At 44.6% G+C, this 15,746-nt stretch overlaps 1 protein-coding gene across 1 annotated transcript; it reads right to left on the bottom strand.

The window, feature by feature from the left end:
* Positions 1-478: 478 nt before the first annotated feature.
* On the bottom strand, positions 479-12,657 carry LOC139047028 (uncharacterized). Its single transcript, XM_070520967.1, has 8 exons — positions 12,239-12,657; positions 10,719-10,885; positions 10,427-10,558; positions 10,273-10,371; positions 10,098-10,214; positions 7,888-7,959; positions 6,923-7,465; positions 479-621 (listed from the first exon to the last, which is right to left on the bottom strand). The coding sequence occupies exons 1-8, from the start codon at positions 12,310-12,312 to the stop codon at positions 479-481; spliced, it is 1,347 nt and encodes a 448-aa protein (XP_070377068.1). The 5' UTR covers positions 12,313-12,657.
* Positions 12,658-15,746: the final 3,089 nt, after the last annotated feature.

Below are 15,746 nucleotides of genomic sequence, written 5' to 3'. Positions count from 1 at the left end.
TCTATATAGGTTTATACTGCCAGCAAGGAGAGTCTTGTGATCAACATGTAGATCACAAGGATAATTAGTGATTCACTTGCAGATTGTAAATATCGTGTGTGTGCAAATTGACCCACCATTCGAATCCTTTAGAACCAAAGAGGGACAAAAATAAAATTATTTAGACCAACGCATTAGCAGCCGTATAAAACAGTGTGCTTGCTTCTAAGGATCAAAACATGTTTCATTCAGTATTGAGCTTGTATAAAAAACAGTTCCGCACAATTGCGATCCAAAAACATCGAACTAAACCCAAGTGCTAGTGAAGCCACTGCAAGAATTCTCTCTCGCCTCCACAGTGTTGACTGCTATCTATGGAACGGAATATATAAAAAATAAATAGTACACCATAGCTCTACCCACGACCGATGTGGCGCGGCCGTCTGGTCAGGCGCCAGGCGTGCGTTACGCGCCTATTTGAGCGGGCAACGCACTTCCATTAATCAAGCGTCTTTCCTTTCTTGCCCCCCCTCCCACCACCACCACCGCCACCACCACCACCACCATCATCATCATCATCATCATCATCATCATCATCATCATCATCATCATCATCATCATCATCCCTTACACGCGATGCACCTTCGATAGCAAGGAGGAAGGAAAAAAAATTGGAGGACGCTTAAGCTTCGCCTTCAAGAATGGAACGCGAGAGCGTTCCCGTCGACCCGCCAAGGGGTTTAAGACAATGGGCTATGGCGCAGCGACTACGCGCCCCGCATCAGACGCGGTGAGCGTCGAGCAACGCAGCGTTCGGCGCGGCAACGAAATGTGCGCCTGAGCGAGCGACGAATGCCTGAGCCTTAGAAACAGCTCGTTTCCAAGGCAACACCGCATTCACTAGAGGCGCTTTTGTGCCGCTTTGAAGCATCGAACTCGTGGCTCAGTCGAAGAAAGAAAAAAAAAACTCGTGGCTCAGTGGTAGCGCCGCCGTCTCACACTCCGGAGGCCATGGTTCGATTCCCACCCAGCCCATCTTGCAAGTTGTTTTTTATTCATGAAGTAAACGTAACAGCGCAAACATATAAGACGAGCCACAAAAAGAAAGACACGACACACACTGGCGTGTCTTTCTTTTTGTGGCTCGTCTTATATGTTTGCGCTGTTACGTTTAGTTCAGAAGTATGTACCAACTAGGCCCAAATGAAGTGTTGCTGTTATTCATGAAGTGCCTGCTGGGATTTATCGCTCACGGCCAACGCCGACACCGACGCTGACACCGACGCCGACGACACCGGCTTTTCTGCGACACGAGCTCCTTAACGCTGTCGCGTTAATATAGGGGGGAGCACTACGTCACGCACCCGGCCTTGGCATGGGAACGCTCCGCGTAGCCACAGTGGTGGCCCAACACGTGACCTCTTGCATCGCGATCACGGAGCAAGAAATGAGATTTCCCGACTCTGTTGGTTCGCAGTAGCTGTGCCAGCAGTTCTCATTCGGTGCACGCTTGTTCGGCTGCCCTGCCGTAGCTCTGCCCGCGGAGCGGGAACCCTAAAACCAACCACGCACTTCTGACGTGCGATCACGTGTTGGGCCACCACTGGCTCAGCGGATTTCGGCTTCAATCGCGTTGAGGTGTGCTCCCTCCTCTTGTTTCCTTCCTCCATATTCGATAGTTAGTTATTGCAGCGCCACCGCTGCTGGCGGCATAAAACGCGTCGTCCGAGTGCATTCTACCGAGGCGAGTATGGCGATGGGATGGTGGCGATGGGGCCATTATCCATGTAGGACATGTGCGGTGCATAAACGTGAATATGCAATGAAAAGAAAAATAATAGTACGCATAGCATTTACTGCAGCTTCGGTTGACATATATTCTCAGGGGCGTTAGATAAAATTTTCGGTATACACGTGTCGCAAGTTTCAACAGCACAGTTTCAGTACTATATTTGCCTTGCGTTGGGGTGTTTTAATTTAAAGAACACGAAGAACACAGGAAAAAATAGGTTACTGGCGATTTATGTTTTCATTGACAAAAATGCTAATGCGATGTGTACTCATAATCTGCAGACTACCCTGAGCAAGTGCTCAGGCTTTTCAAAGTAGCGTATGTTGTTTCTGACTCCCTGCATTCGGCGTTTCTTCCACTGTCTCACTTTTGCGTCCGTCGACTATGGGGGATTGGCCAAGAAAGGGATAGATTTCCAAATATCTATGGACTTAGCGCTGCATAGCCTAGAATTATCGCATAGAGAAAGGAATATACAATAAGAGGGGACACTCCCATAGAGCCCAGCGGCCGAATTGACTGCAGCGCACCAAGCCGTCGATGTTAAAACCTGAAGCACACTTCCGGTTTCGGTTTTGTGCGCGCGCGTTTTGAATACTAGCTGGTACACGTGGCGCCTGCTGCGCTGATCCCCTTTTCGTACCATTAATGCGCGTGCTTTTTATTTCTACAGGCGCGCGCTGCTTAGGGCGGGAAGCAGTATTTTGTAGGATGTGAAAATATACGGAAAGGCAGCTGTCAGGCAGGGTTTGTACAACAGTGCCATTTCCAGAAAAGAGATGCTAGGATAAGCTTTCAATGGAATTCCATATTTATTTCATTCCATCAAAATAAAACACTGTGCAGTCCATGTGGCGTAATAAAAAGAATGCTGATACATAACACAAGGCATGAGGCTATGAGTACACTACAGAAGCTTAGAGAAAAACAAAAAGTAATGTTTATTTCACTTCATAAAAAAGCGGCGTTCATACCAATCATACATTTGCCATTCATTTTGCACGGCCAACTGAAAGACAAAAAATGACACGCACAACCACGTATATTTTTGGCGTTTCGTTTCCAATTAACACACAGTTTAGTATGTAGTCTTGCTGAGACCACCACATTGCTTTGCACTTAAATATACATCCATGCCCTCTACCCCCAAAATAAAACAAACGTGGTATGCAGTCCATTTGGAGCATTAAAACGAATGCTGATACATACAAAACAAAGCTTTGAATACAATACAGAACCTTAGAGAAAAAGAAAAAAATAATGTTTATCTCGCTTCATAAGAAAGCAGCTTTCACACCAACCATACATCTATCTGCAATTCACTTTGCGCGCTGCAAGCAAACTGAAATACAAAAAATGACACGCATATCCACGTATACTGTCGCCGCTGCGTATCCAATTAACCCACAAAGCAGTGTTGCTGAGCACCAAATTGCTTTGCCCTTAATTAAATCCATGCCCCCTCCCCCATCGCTCGTTCCACAAGCTAACACCCCCAACACCCCTCGCACACACATCGTCATGCTTTTGGCATTATATATCCAATTAACACAAAAAGTAGTGTTGCTGAGACCACCACATTGCTTTGCACTTAAATATACATCCATGGCCCCTACCCCCAAAATAAAACAAACGTGGTATGCAGTCCATTTGGAGCATTAAAACGAATGCTAATACATACAAAACAAAGCTTTGAATACAATACAGAACCTTAGAGAAAAAGAAAAAAATAATGTTTATCTCGCTTCATAAGAAAGCAGCTTTCACACCAACCATACATCTATCTGCAATTCACTTTGCGCGCTGCAAGCAAACTGAAATACAAAAAATGACACGCATATCCACGTATACTGTCGCCGCTGCGTATCCAATTAACCCACAAAGCAGTGTTGCTGAGCACCAAATTGCTTTGCCCTTAATTAAATCCATGCCCCCTCCCCCATCGCTCGTTCCACAAGCTAACACCCCCAACACCCCTCGCACACACATCGTCATGCTTTTGGCATTATATATCCAATTAACACAAAAAGTAGTGTTGCTGAGACCACCACATTGCTTTGCACTTAAATATACATCCATGGCCTCTACCCCCAAAATAAAACAAACGTGGTATGCAGTCCATTTGGAGCATTAAAACGAATGCTAATACATACAAAACAAAGCTTTGAATACAATACAGAACCTTAGAGAAAAAGAAAAAAATTAATGTTTATCTCGCTTCATAAGAAAGCAGCTTTCACACCAACCATACATCTATCTGCAATTCACTTTGCGCGCTGCAAGCAAACTGAAATGCAAAAAATGACGCGCATATCCACGTATACTGTCGCCGCTGCGTATCCAATTAACCCACAAAGCAGTGTTGCTGAGCACCAAATTGCTTTGCCCTTAATTAAATCCATGCCCCCTCCCCCATCGCTCGTTCCACAAGCTAACACGCTAACACCCCTCGCACACACATCGTCATGCTTTTGGCATTATATATCCAATTAACACAAAAAAGTAGTGTTGCTGAGACCATCACATTGCTTTACATTTAAATCCGTGCCCCCTCCCCCCATCCCTCAATCAACAAGCTAACCCCACCCCCCTTCCTCGTGAATACATCCTCATACTTTTGGCATTAGATAGCCAATTAACAAAGTAGTGTTGCTGAGACCACCGCATTGCTTTACATTTAAATCCGTGCCCCCTCCCCCCCATCCCTCATTCCACAACCTAACCCCCCCCCTCCTCCTCGTGCACACGTCCTCATATACTTTTGGCGTTATATATCCAATTAACAAAGTAGTCTTGCTGAGACAACTGCATTGCTTTGGGCTTAAATCCTTACCCACTCCTTATCAGCTCAGTAAGGTGTGCAAAATCAATATAGAAGCATTAAACGTTTCAGCCGGACGTAGGCAAGAGTAACATTTTTGAGGCAACCACCAGTGCGCACTGCTCTATACTATGGCACTTGGTAAAGGTTAAAAGAAATTGTTTTGAGCCTGCTGTGGGTGCCGTGTTCACAAGGAATAGCATTCTGTAGGGCCATTTCCCCCCCCCCCCTCCCCCCGGAGGAGCTGCTGCACCTCCGGAGGGTGCCACCACCCACCACAACCACCCCCGCCCCCCACCACCACCCCCACCGCCCCCCTCCACCTACCACCACCACCACACACTTGTAATGTATCAATAGTGTGACCCTGCCAAAATGCTATTCAATTTGAGCAAGGGAGCCCTAGCAGACCTTAAATGCCAATTATATGTTCATTGGTGAAAAGAAGTCCTGCATTAACCTTTAGCTTTTTCAAGCTGCACGCCAGACACTGATGAATGAAACCTAACTTTGTCTAAATTGCGGTTTACGAATCGAACATGCCAACACAGACGTATCCGGCAATACATTTTGACAAATCTCTGGCGACATGCAATGCAGCAAAATTCCATTTCCCCCACACCAAACAGATACTGATACAAAACATCACACACATGTGCAAGATGCGCTGTAGCCTCAATCACGGCAAGAAAGTGGGTCTCCATTTCTTTAACAAAATCGAACAATCTTTGTGATGGCACTGTCAAATTTCCAAACAGTTTGCTCGGTACGTGATAAGCCTTCAGTAGTGTAAAATACTGGTGCTCGGCACTCACTGAATTTATGTCACCTTGCAGCAACTGTCGGCAAGTGCACCCTTCGAATGATTTTGCCAGGAACACTTTGACCAGAAAGCCTGCCACGTAATATGCTGCTGAATCGTCAATGATATGCGACTGAATGTCTTTTGCAAGAACTGAAATGTCTTCGAGAGACGGAAAGTTATCAGGGCCAACTGATTCGACTACATCAACCAGAGAGGTGCTATTTAGAGAGAACGGCGACACTTCATGGAGGAGTTTAGATCTATCTTCTTCTACGTTGCCCTGCTCAGAGAGTTTGAAGGCTTTCTGAATACAAATATGCTTTAAACCACAAATGAACTGAGACACATTTGGGTTAGTATTGCAACCGTGCTTTTGTCTGATGTGCCCAAACATGTTCTCTAGTGGGTCCTGTTGGAGCCTACGAGTTAGCAGATAGATGAAGTTGTAATTGGCCGAGAGATCGTCCCAAAGATGGATGACAGCCTGAATTGTTATCTGCCAGCCAGTGATTGTTTGCGGCTGACGCTTGCCAGAAAATTTCCAAGAAGCAATCCATGGAAGCTGTTCTTTCAGAAATTTAATTAATTCATTTTGCCCCTTTTTTATGGCATATCTGTATTTCTGAGCATTCCTATGGGGGCTGGAGCTGTTCAATGTGTCGAATAGCTTATCCATACGGTCACAAAAGTTTGCTGTAGCTACAGCTGAAGAGGAAAGCTCATTTACATAAACCAATGTCATAATTGCAATACTAACTGATGAGCTCAGGACTTGTACAGCTCTGCTGACTTTCATGTTACAAAATGGCCTTTGGTATATGTGCCGCTCTGTTAGCTTTGGAGCCAATCGTAACCTTAGTTCATGTGTGGATTTGTACAGTTGTTCAATATGCGACCAATTCACAACTTCTTTCCCAATGAGCAACTCATGTGCTTGGAGATTGTTGCGGGTCGTTTTGATCAAATGAGGTACATCAAAAATAAAATAAACTCTCTCGCCTAGAACTTCAAAATATGGTTTCGCAATCGTGATGCCCAATTTATGCGCCAAGCTGACATTTGACGTGCCTTGGTCACAGATTACCGCTTTGACAACAATTCTGACGGCTTTAAGTTGCTCAATAATCGAGATTAGTAATTTATCAATAACATTTGCCGATGTCAAAACATGCCCTATCGTAAATGCGACTGGCTGAACCCACCTCTTAGATATACCTGCCAGAAGCACAACCATGGCTCTGTCGGCAATACTTGATGACCGCTCGATGCCATCATCTGCAAACCCATGCACAATATCTTAATAATAATTTAATTTTTTTTTAATATATGGGGTTTAACGTGCCAAAACCACTTTCTGATTATGAGGCACGCCGTAGTGGAGGACTCCGGAAATTTATACCACCTGGGGTTCTTTAACGTGCACCTAAATCTAAGTACACGGGTGTTTTCGCATTTCGCCCCCATCGAAATGCGGCCGCCGTGGCCGGGATTCGATCCCGCGACCTCGTGCTCAGCAGCCTAACACCATAGCCACTGAGCAACCACGGCGGGTGCACAATATCTTCACCGGCATCATAGGATAAGTTCTTTTTCAAAGCTATTTCATCAAACATGAGGGTGCATACTCGGTCGCGCTCATTCCATGCGTGAGTGCTAGCAGAAATACTTTGAATAATTCCGGGAATCACTCCTGGTGACATCCTAAAGTTGCACAACCAGCGTCTCAGAGTACGCTGTGTTGGCAAAGAGAAAATTGGTGCCAAAAAACGGTATGCACGGGGTCCACGGAAGTTCAAATGCAAGGCAAACTTTTTGAGCCAGATAGGGAAGCGCTTGCCTTTTCCCCTCTGCTGCAATCGCAGGTGTGTACACAAAAGCTTAAAAACCTCCTCTGTCACTGATGGACGAATAATGCCCAGTGCCTTCGAAATGGATGGCGGTAGCTTGCTCTGCTTCTTCTGCAACCGTTTGATGGTCCGCTGGCATCTTGCTAGCTTGGACTGCAGTCGCCGGACGGTCGCCCTAAATTTTGTTGACGGAGAGCTCCTCACTGCGCTCTTCCAAGCAACTGTAAGATACAAAAAATATGCACGCATAAATAAAGCTACGTGTACAACAATTCGACAATTTCTTGATACAACACTAATTTACTGGTTACTTCATACTGAACAGCTCATTATGAAACTGTAAAACAGTACGATACATTCAACCAAATATAACCATTGTTCGCAGGTACAATTCCTACACAGAGCCTCCATGAACACAATTAAAAGTAGATCTAAATTGCTTTGTGTCAAAGCCATGAGGGAGCCTTTCTCGCATATACTCATGAAGGAGTTCGAGTAAATAGTACAAAAATCAAACAATATGAGTTTCCTCCGGCTGCTCAACTTTTCCATTATTAAAATGAACCACTATTACAAGAACACCCCCCATCTTGAAGAAAATCCACAAAGCCTTTGGCTAGCGTTAAATGAACCAAACACTTACCGGGATAGTTTCCTACTGGTCTTTCAGCTGAATCGAAAATGTTGGCGCTTGGGGACACCTCGGAAATGGCATCTGCACAAAAACACAGAGCAAGATATTACCCAAACAGCTTATGCATCCCAAGCATCCTTTGAGCTACAACGCTAACAAGAACTTGCCTGGCACAATTTTGCATTACCTACCTCACTTACTGCCAATATAGTTGAAAGTACAAAGCAACGGTAGCTTGTGCGTTGACAATTATTTCCTAACTTGCACAGCAAGACCTAACCAAATGCTAAGCATCAACAGTTAATACCACTGTGCTCTTTAAACAAAATAAATATTGCATAGTTTATAAGTTGTACGTCATGTGTTTACAGAGTTTGTTAGAGATATCACTCTACGCATTTACAAAGCTCATGCTTCTGCAGACAAGCATTCATAAAAGCTTCAATTTCTGATATGAGAAGTGCCAGTGTCCACCACACAATTTAACAATGATACAATCATAGTACACATATATGGAAAATATATGTCACAAGAAGAATCATCCTAAAAGATTGTGCACTTGATGAGCGTGCTCCAATCTGAACAGTACTCTTAAATATCGCACCTTGACCTTCCAGTTACCTCGTATGTAATGGTTATTCAAAGGTTATGGTCGACTAAGGACTTTATTATTAATTTCACTTATTTCGATATACTGCAGCCCAGAAGGGCTATCGCAGGAGTGGGGAAATACAATACATAGAATAGCATAAAGAGCACAGAACATCATGACTAATGTACAATAGAAATTCATTGAGTGGTAAAGATCTTGCGTAACCAGGCAGCGCACTCCGCAATCTCAGAAGGGACAGGGAGACTAAACGCTTCGGTATGATGGTGACAAGTGGACGTATTCAACTCATGGTGATGTCTGGTGATATTGGGTCTAGATTTCCCTTACTTGCCAAGTAAGGAGAATGGAGAATTGTGGGGAGTAAGAGTATAAAGAAACCTGAAAGATTCAAAGTGACGACGAGAAGAGAGACTGGCAAGTTGAAAACTAAGATGGGAAATGGGCAAAAAATACCTGTCAAAACGATAAACGAAGCCCACAGCTTTCTTGTCAGATGCACTTTTTTTGATAGATATTTTGTGTGCATTCCAAACGCCAGAGCCACACTTCAGTATTGGACGAACCATCGTTTTATAAGTGAGGAGTCGTGTGCTAAGTGGGGATGAACGTAATATGCGTTGCAAGCAGCCTAAGCACTAGGTTGCACGAGTTCGATGTGAAGCATCTCCTAGAGGGTAGTCGTTATACGAATAGGTAAGTGGAGAAGGCGGAAAATGTTTGGTAAATGACATAGGTACAACTTTCTGGAAGTTGATTTGCATCTGCCAAGTCACACCATGATTGAAGTGATGCAAACGAGTCGTTATGGATGATGTGATCGTGACGAGTTTTAATCGTATGGTACAATACACAATCATCTGCCTAATGCAGATTCTAAGAGGAACATTACTTGTTAGATCATTTATTAAGATCAAAAATAGAAGCGCACCCAATATTGAACCTCGAGGCACACTAGACGTTACACTGCATGTGGAGGATTGAGAAGACCTAAAGAGTACGTCATAGTACGTACTGAGACCGATTGGATAAAAAAGAAATCCAGTTAAACACTTTGTTGTTAAGAATAACAGTGAGCTTCTTGAACAATTCAGAGTGCAACACAGTGTCGAAAGCGTTTGAAATATCAATAAATATAGCATCAATTCGATCACCTGCATAGAGGGCCTGATGGGGCCTGTGCGACAGTAGTGAATTCAATAAGCTGGGTTGCAGTGATAAATCCAAACCGTGCTGAGCACCAGATAAACCATTACACTCCAAGAATTCAATATGTTCGCAAATTACACATTGAAGTATTTCACAAGAATGACACGTTATAACGATGGGTCTGTAGTTTAGTAAGGACTGCTTACTACCATATTTGAATAGCGGAATAACTTTAGCTGTTTTCCAGGCAGAAAGTATAACAGACGTCGAGAGAGATTTCTGAAAAACAATTAAATATTGACTAGTCCATAAAAAGTCTCTAAAGAGAAATGCCTTATCTATATCGCCAGGTTAACCTTTTTCAGATTCAGTTAAAAATCAAATTCAACACACCCTGGTTTGAAACAATAATGTTGTTAAAAGAACTATGCGTCTGCTCTATAAAATGTATGATAGTTACCATCAACAGCACAACGCTCATCCTCGGTAGAACTGCTGCCAAACATATCCACCTGGGAGGTCGTTGCACCTAGCTCGCTCACAGGGGTGTTGCAGCCAGACATCTGTTGTAGGCTTGCTGGAAAAATACCCATCATTGCCACTTTGTTAAGTTTAACTTGATACACCAAACTCACCTTTAGCAGCATGGCTTGCCGTCATGAGGGAGCCTTGCTCGCATGTCTTATGTAGGACGTCCTCACCAGCTTGTTCCTCACTTGCAGGACGGCTGCAGCCTACATTCATTGGCAACACTGAGTGTTAGTCGCAAACACAGGACACTACAAGTACCTTGCAAAGCAGGGTCTTCAAACATAGTGCTGATGCCTATAGACTTTTCCAGATGGTCCTCTGGAACGGTGTTTTGATGTGATGCAACAGCGAAACCTCCAACAGATGGCACATCGGCAGCATCTGCAAAAGCTAAATAGAAAAAAATGTTCACCTGAGGTTGGTTCAGGTCGAAATAATTGCCACAAAACTCTTACCACTAGCAATTCTATGAAGACACAGAGACGTACATGAGCTACAGCAAAGTGCACCAAGACAGTGCTGACACTTGGAACTTTGCTCTATTGCGTACCTGAGGAAACTGTAGGTACAGCTGTTCTAATGAGTCGCGTGCGACCTGGGTCCAGGAAATCTTTTGCAGTGAAATGGTCGCTGCATATCCTGTATGACTTGTACAACACACCTGCCGGCTTTTCCATAAGGTCGGCTCTGCGGGAATATGCCACCCATGCCGTCGACCTGCGCACGTTTTAAAAGAGCATGTTGTATGGCACAAACAATAAGCATCAAGCATTTTATTGCATGAGTGCGTACATGCTTGACAAATCAGGAATTTCAAATGCGCTACATTAGTTATAAAAAAAAAATTTGTACACTAGTTTTGAAATTGCCGAACAGCTGTAGGGGCCTCTAGAATGTTCCACTTAATGCGATAGAATGTTTCATTTTGCAAATTTTCTATAACAAGATACTCACAAAGAGGTACACAACACTTAAGTTACAGGTACAATGGTACGCTTATACCACAAAAAAAAAGATGCATTTGCTGCAATGTGTAAATGCTCATGATTTTTTAAGAATCCCAAACTGATTCCAGAGCGTACACATTATGCCCCTCACTGGATTACTTCAGCTAAATAAATGTTATAATCGGGCGACATTGCTGGATATTTTCATTAAAGCAGCAGAAACAGTGCGCTGCTAAATTGCAACACAACAAACCTGCTGTCCTGTGGGATACGAAAAAAACTGGTGCCGGGCTTCTTTCTCGTTCTTCCATTGTTTGGCACCACTGTACACAACAGTAACTGCCGTACGAGCCACTACAGGAGGACATCTGTTGAGAAACGTAAATGACAAGCATGTGTCATTGATGTAAAGCGCTTGAAGAGGCGACATGCGCGAAAGCGGCGAACGGACGAGATTACGAACAAAGGCAATTAGCTTTAACATTTTTAATTTAACAAAACATAAGTTACAGTAACGTTGGGCGCCAGAGGAAGGGCCGCAAATTTATCTTGCTAGATGCATTAAAGCGCGAAGGCCGAGCTGCTTTTTGCTGCGTCACGACAGGCGCGGCGAGCGGGCCTCAAAATAATTTTCAACAATGTTGGGCGTCAGAGAAAGAAAAGCGCCATGAACTTGTCAGTGCATTAAAGCGCGAAACCGCGCACCACGGCAGAGCTGCTTTTCGCTAACTGCGTCGCAGCGCCAGGCGCACCCACTGCGCTTGAAAAGTACCCCAAAAAGTTACCAATTTAGTCACAATAATGTTGGGGGTCAGCGAAAGCGCCAATATGGCCGAAACTTGTCACTTGTCACATTCAGTACACGCGAAACTGCGTCACAGCACCCTGTGCGACTAGCGTCTATGCTAGCGTCAGCGTGCCCAAAAACTACTGAAATTAGTTAAAATTAGTTAAGGCTTACAGGAAGCGTCGCAAACATCTCCCAGTACGATTCTTTAATTAAAATTAACTGCTCCACGACGGCCACGCTGTTTTTCGTTAACTGCATCACAAGTCTAGACTAGGTGCCAGATAAGCCTAATTGCTCGAAATGCGTCGCAGACTGTCAAAGAAAGTTTCTCACCTTGCCGTTGTCCAATAGTGCAATTTCGTCATGTCGCAGTTCCGAACGAACGCTAGAATTCGCCGGGTGCCCATGAAACCAGGCTAAATCCCAAAACAGAAAAACAGTCACACGGGTGAGCAAACAGTCCAACGCTCAGATACACGGCCGGTCGCTCTCGCTTCGGCGGCGTGTCTGACGAATGACGCAAACATCTGCCTCGTCATTCGCCGGTTCGCCTGTCGCTAGGCAACGGAAGTAAGCCGCAAAGTTTAACTTAATTTATACGCAGATATTTTTAATTTTTCCGGGAAAGAATAAAATAAATTAAACAATTGCTGTTAATCTCATTTCACATTCTTCTTTTTCTCGATGCTCGCGACCCCAATTCGTCGATGTTAAAAGTATAGCGTGACGTGTTTCCTGTTTCCAATTTTCGCCGAGTGTCCGCTCTTGTTCAATTCTTTTCTCTATGATTATCGGTTAAAGTAAAATCAGTCAAGTGAGATGGACAGCGCCACTGCTTTCCCCATCTTCTTTGACGGAGAGCTAAACAACTGCTCATCATGAACGTGGAAATAATTAACAAAATACGGAATCAGGTGCTCATTAAAGAAAAGATAAAGAAATTGCATACCCCATCTTACGATGAGGGTCAACGCTAATGCGTTACCTTTGACTGAATATAGCGAAACAAAGTATTGTCACCGTCAAAACGAGTCATATAGGACACGTGTACTGCATCTGGCTTCCTCTATCGCGCTGCCCCAAGAACACTCGACGCCAACTAGCGGCGCTACCACGAAGCCTGGGCGTGGCCTCCGAAATGCATGATGTGCCGGCGCATACGAACGCCTAGAAATGCTTCATGCGGCAGCCAGGCTTCTCTCTCACGCGCTTCTTTCTGGACACGCGGAGACATCTAGTGGCACTGCCGAGAAGTCGTTACGTAGCCTCCGAGACGAGAATCGTGGCGCGCCAGTGCCTGAGAACGCTGAGGATTGTCCCCTCGCTTGCCGCGCACTCAATGGGACCCACTCTGTGACATAAGTTGGCAAGCGAGGTTCTCTGAAGTGCGGCAATACACAGCACATTCATGGCGTAGCTTGCCAAAGCGTCGGCCTGAAAGGCGTCCTTTGAAAAAGTGCTACGTAAACAGTACGTTTGTGGCGCAACCTACCAGTGCGTGGGTTTGCTGTGCTTGGGGAAGCCTGGTGACGTGGGCTCGATTTCGCTCAGCGTCGGGGAAAATTAAGGGATCTTTTTTGTCGCCGTTGTAGAGCAGCGCATCCCAAGTGGCACATATGTCATTACCCAAGTTGGCGTCAGAGAGGTTTATTGAAGAGCGGCACACACCTACTGGCACATACGCAGTGGCCCAAGTGGGCGTCAAAGACGTCATGGAAGAGCAGGAGAGACTGAGTGGCCCACACCCAGTGCTCTAAATCGGTGTCAAAGACTTCTGTTGAACAAGGGTACATACTGAGTCGCGCATTTACAGTGATCCATGTCGTTGTGAATGAGGTTCTTTTAAGAGTGTCACGTATGTTCACATCGCGGAGGCAAGAAGGCGTAGCGAACCCGAAACAGGACAAAAGAAGGACACATACTACGCACGCATTTGGAGCTAAGAGATCTCAACAAACCCAGCGTGCAACTTTCGTACACAGTGCCGTATACTCACAGACCCAAGTTGACCCGATGACTAGTTTCAAACGCTGTTACTTCAGCAAAGCAGCCCGATGTGCCACCCATGAGACCCCGGACTAACCAATAACTCAGATAGGCGGCGAAACACATACAAACATGCATATATATATACGAACGTAAAGTCCTAACTCAAGAAGGGGCCTGCAGATAGAGTAGCACATTGTAGTATCAAAGTTACAAGCATGGATAAAGGCAAAAGACGAAGAAGGTGGAGGATGGAAATTCATGACGATGAGCGAAACGAGAACAAGGTTAAAGCGGGAGCCAACGTTTCGACAAGTGGACTCGTCTTTTTCAAGCATATCTTACCTTGAAAAAGACAAGTCCACTTGTCGATACGTCTGCTCCCGCTTTCATCTTGTTCTAGTTTTGATAAACATGGGTGAAGTACCTCAAAAAGGATGGCCTACGCTTCGATATGTGGTACGCCTCGATAACCTATCGATACGTATACATAGGCCAGCATTCTTTAGGCCTGTTTATCTCTTTTTATTACCTCTATACGACATAGATCCAAGCATAGATAGATAGATACGTTCATAGCCTTTGGAAAGTACGTGAAGTGCCCTAAGGATGCCAACGCATTAAGGCGCGCGAGATGAGACCTGCCCCGTGCGTCAGAATCGGCCGGAGGCGCTTAGGTATACCCGGCGACAACTTCCTGTGGCAGTACCACGGTCAATCCACATGTTGGTGGCCAAGCTTTGGCCGAAAAGCGTTGCATAACCAGTGGACATCTCCCACTACGGCATGCCTAATTAATCGTATCATGGTTTCGGGACGAAACCCCAAGATGAAATTCGCAATGGACGAAGCACGACACTGCCAAGGCAGAAGCCGCTTATTTCTGAGTTTTTGAGAAAAGCCGCTAGTGAACAGCGCATATTCAGTCGGCGTCTGATGGCTGCCGTTTGTTGCGGCGCGTTGCCGGCGCCCAGCTTTGTCGTCGCCTCTCACCTTTTAATGACCAGAAAAGGAATTACTGCAGAAACTCCCTAGTTGGACTCATCAGATAGTGCGTAGGCATTCTTTCCAGGCGCTCATCTTGCACTTATACATATCAGACGCATCTGCACACGTGTGGTCGTACGACAGCGACGTTTGCTTAATAAAGCAACTTACTAATAGACCTAATTATTCGTAATTGCTCTTAATTATCTTAATCCGAATTATTAATTATTTTTATTAGTCTAAATGAACTAGCCTGAAAACATGTTAAATTAGCCGAATAACGAATTATTAAGAAATCAGTAGTAATTAGTAATAAATAACTCCATTAGGTATCCTTACCTTCATTACTGTTAAGTAGTTTTATTTAGCCTTATTACCTTCATCATAACTATTCGTATTAGTATTTCATTAGGCTTAATTACACTTAGTGCTTCTTCAGTACTCCCTATATATAGTGGTAATCAAATCTGAGCAGTCAAACGTAATTGTAAGGCATTTTAACATACGGGATGTTTCAGCTAACTTTGGCCAGAGTTTGTGGATATGCCGATGCCCTCTAAGGCGACGCGACCGATGCGTGTTGCTCACTTTTGTATATAGTGTGTCGCGCTATTTTTTGTGTTTTGCTGGGTTAGATAATTAGCCAAGATTAAGTAACCAACTTCTGAAGCAACGAAGCTAGGAAAAAAAAAATTGTTGTAGTTGCAGAGCGGGTTGCAAAGCGTAAAGAAAGGAGTTTTGGTCTTTCTATATATTAAATATTAGTGTTTTTCAGCTTACTGAGGATGCCCGCGAAATACGAAAAAAACACCCCCTGACATGCCCGCTGGCGCGTCGTGATGGCGCTGCTCCCAAGCGTTCAGCGCAC

Source organism: Dermacentor albipictus, chromosome 6 (genome assembly GCF_038994185.2).
Source record: "Dermacentor albipictus isolate Rhodes 1998 colony chromosome 6, USDA_Dalb.pri_finalv2, whole genome shotgun sequence".
In the NCBI taxonomy this organism is placed as follows: domain Eukaryota; kingdom Metazoa; phylum Arthropoda; class Arachnida; order Ixodida; family Ixodidae; genus Dermacentor; species Dermacentor albipictus.
The sequence above is the reverse complement of the archived record's forward strand: the minus strand, read 5'-3'. Positions and strand labels throughout refer to the sequence as shown.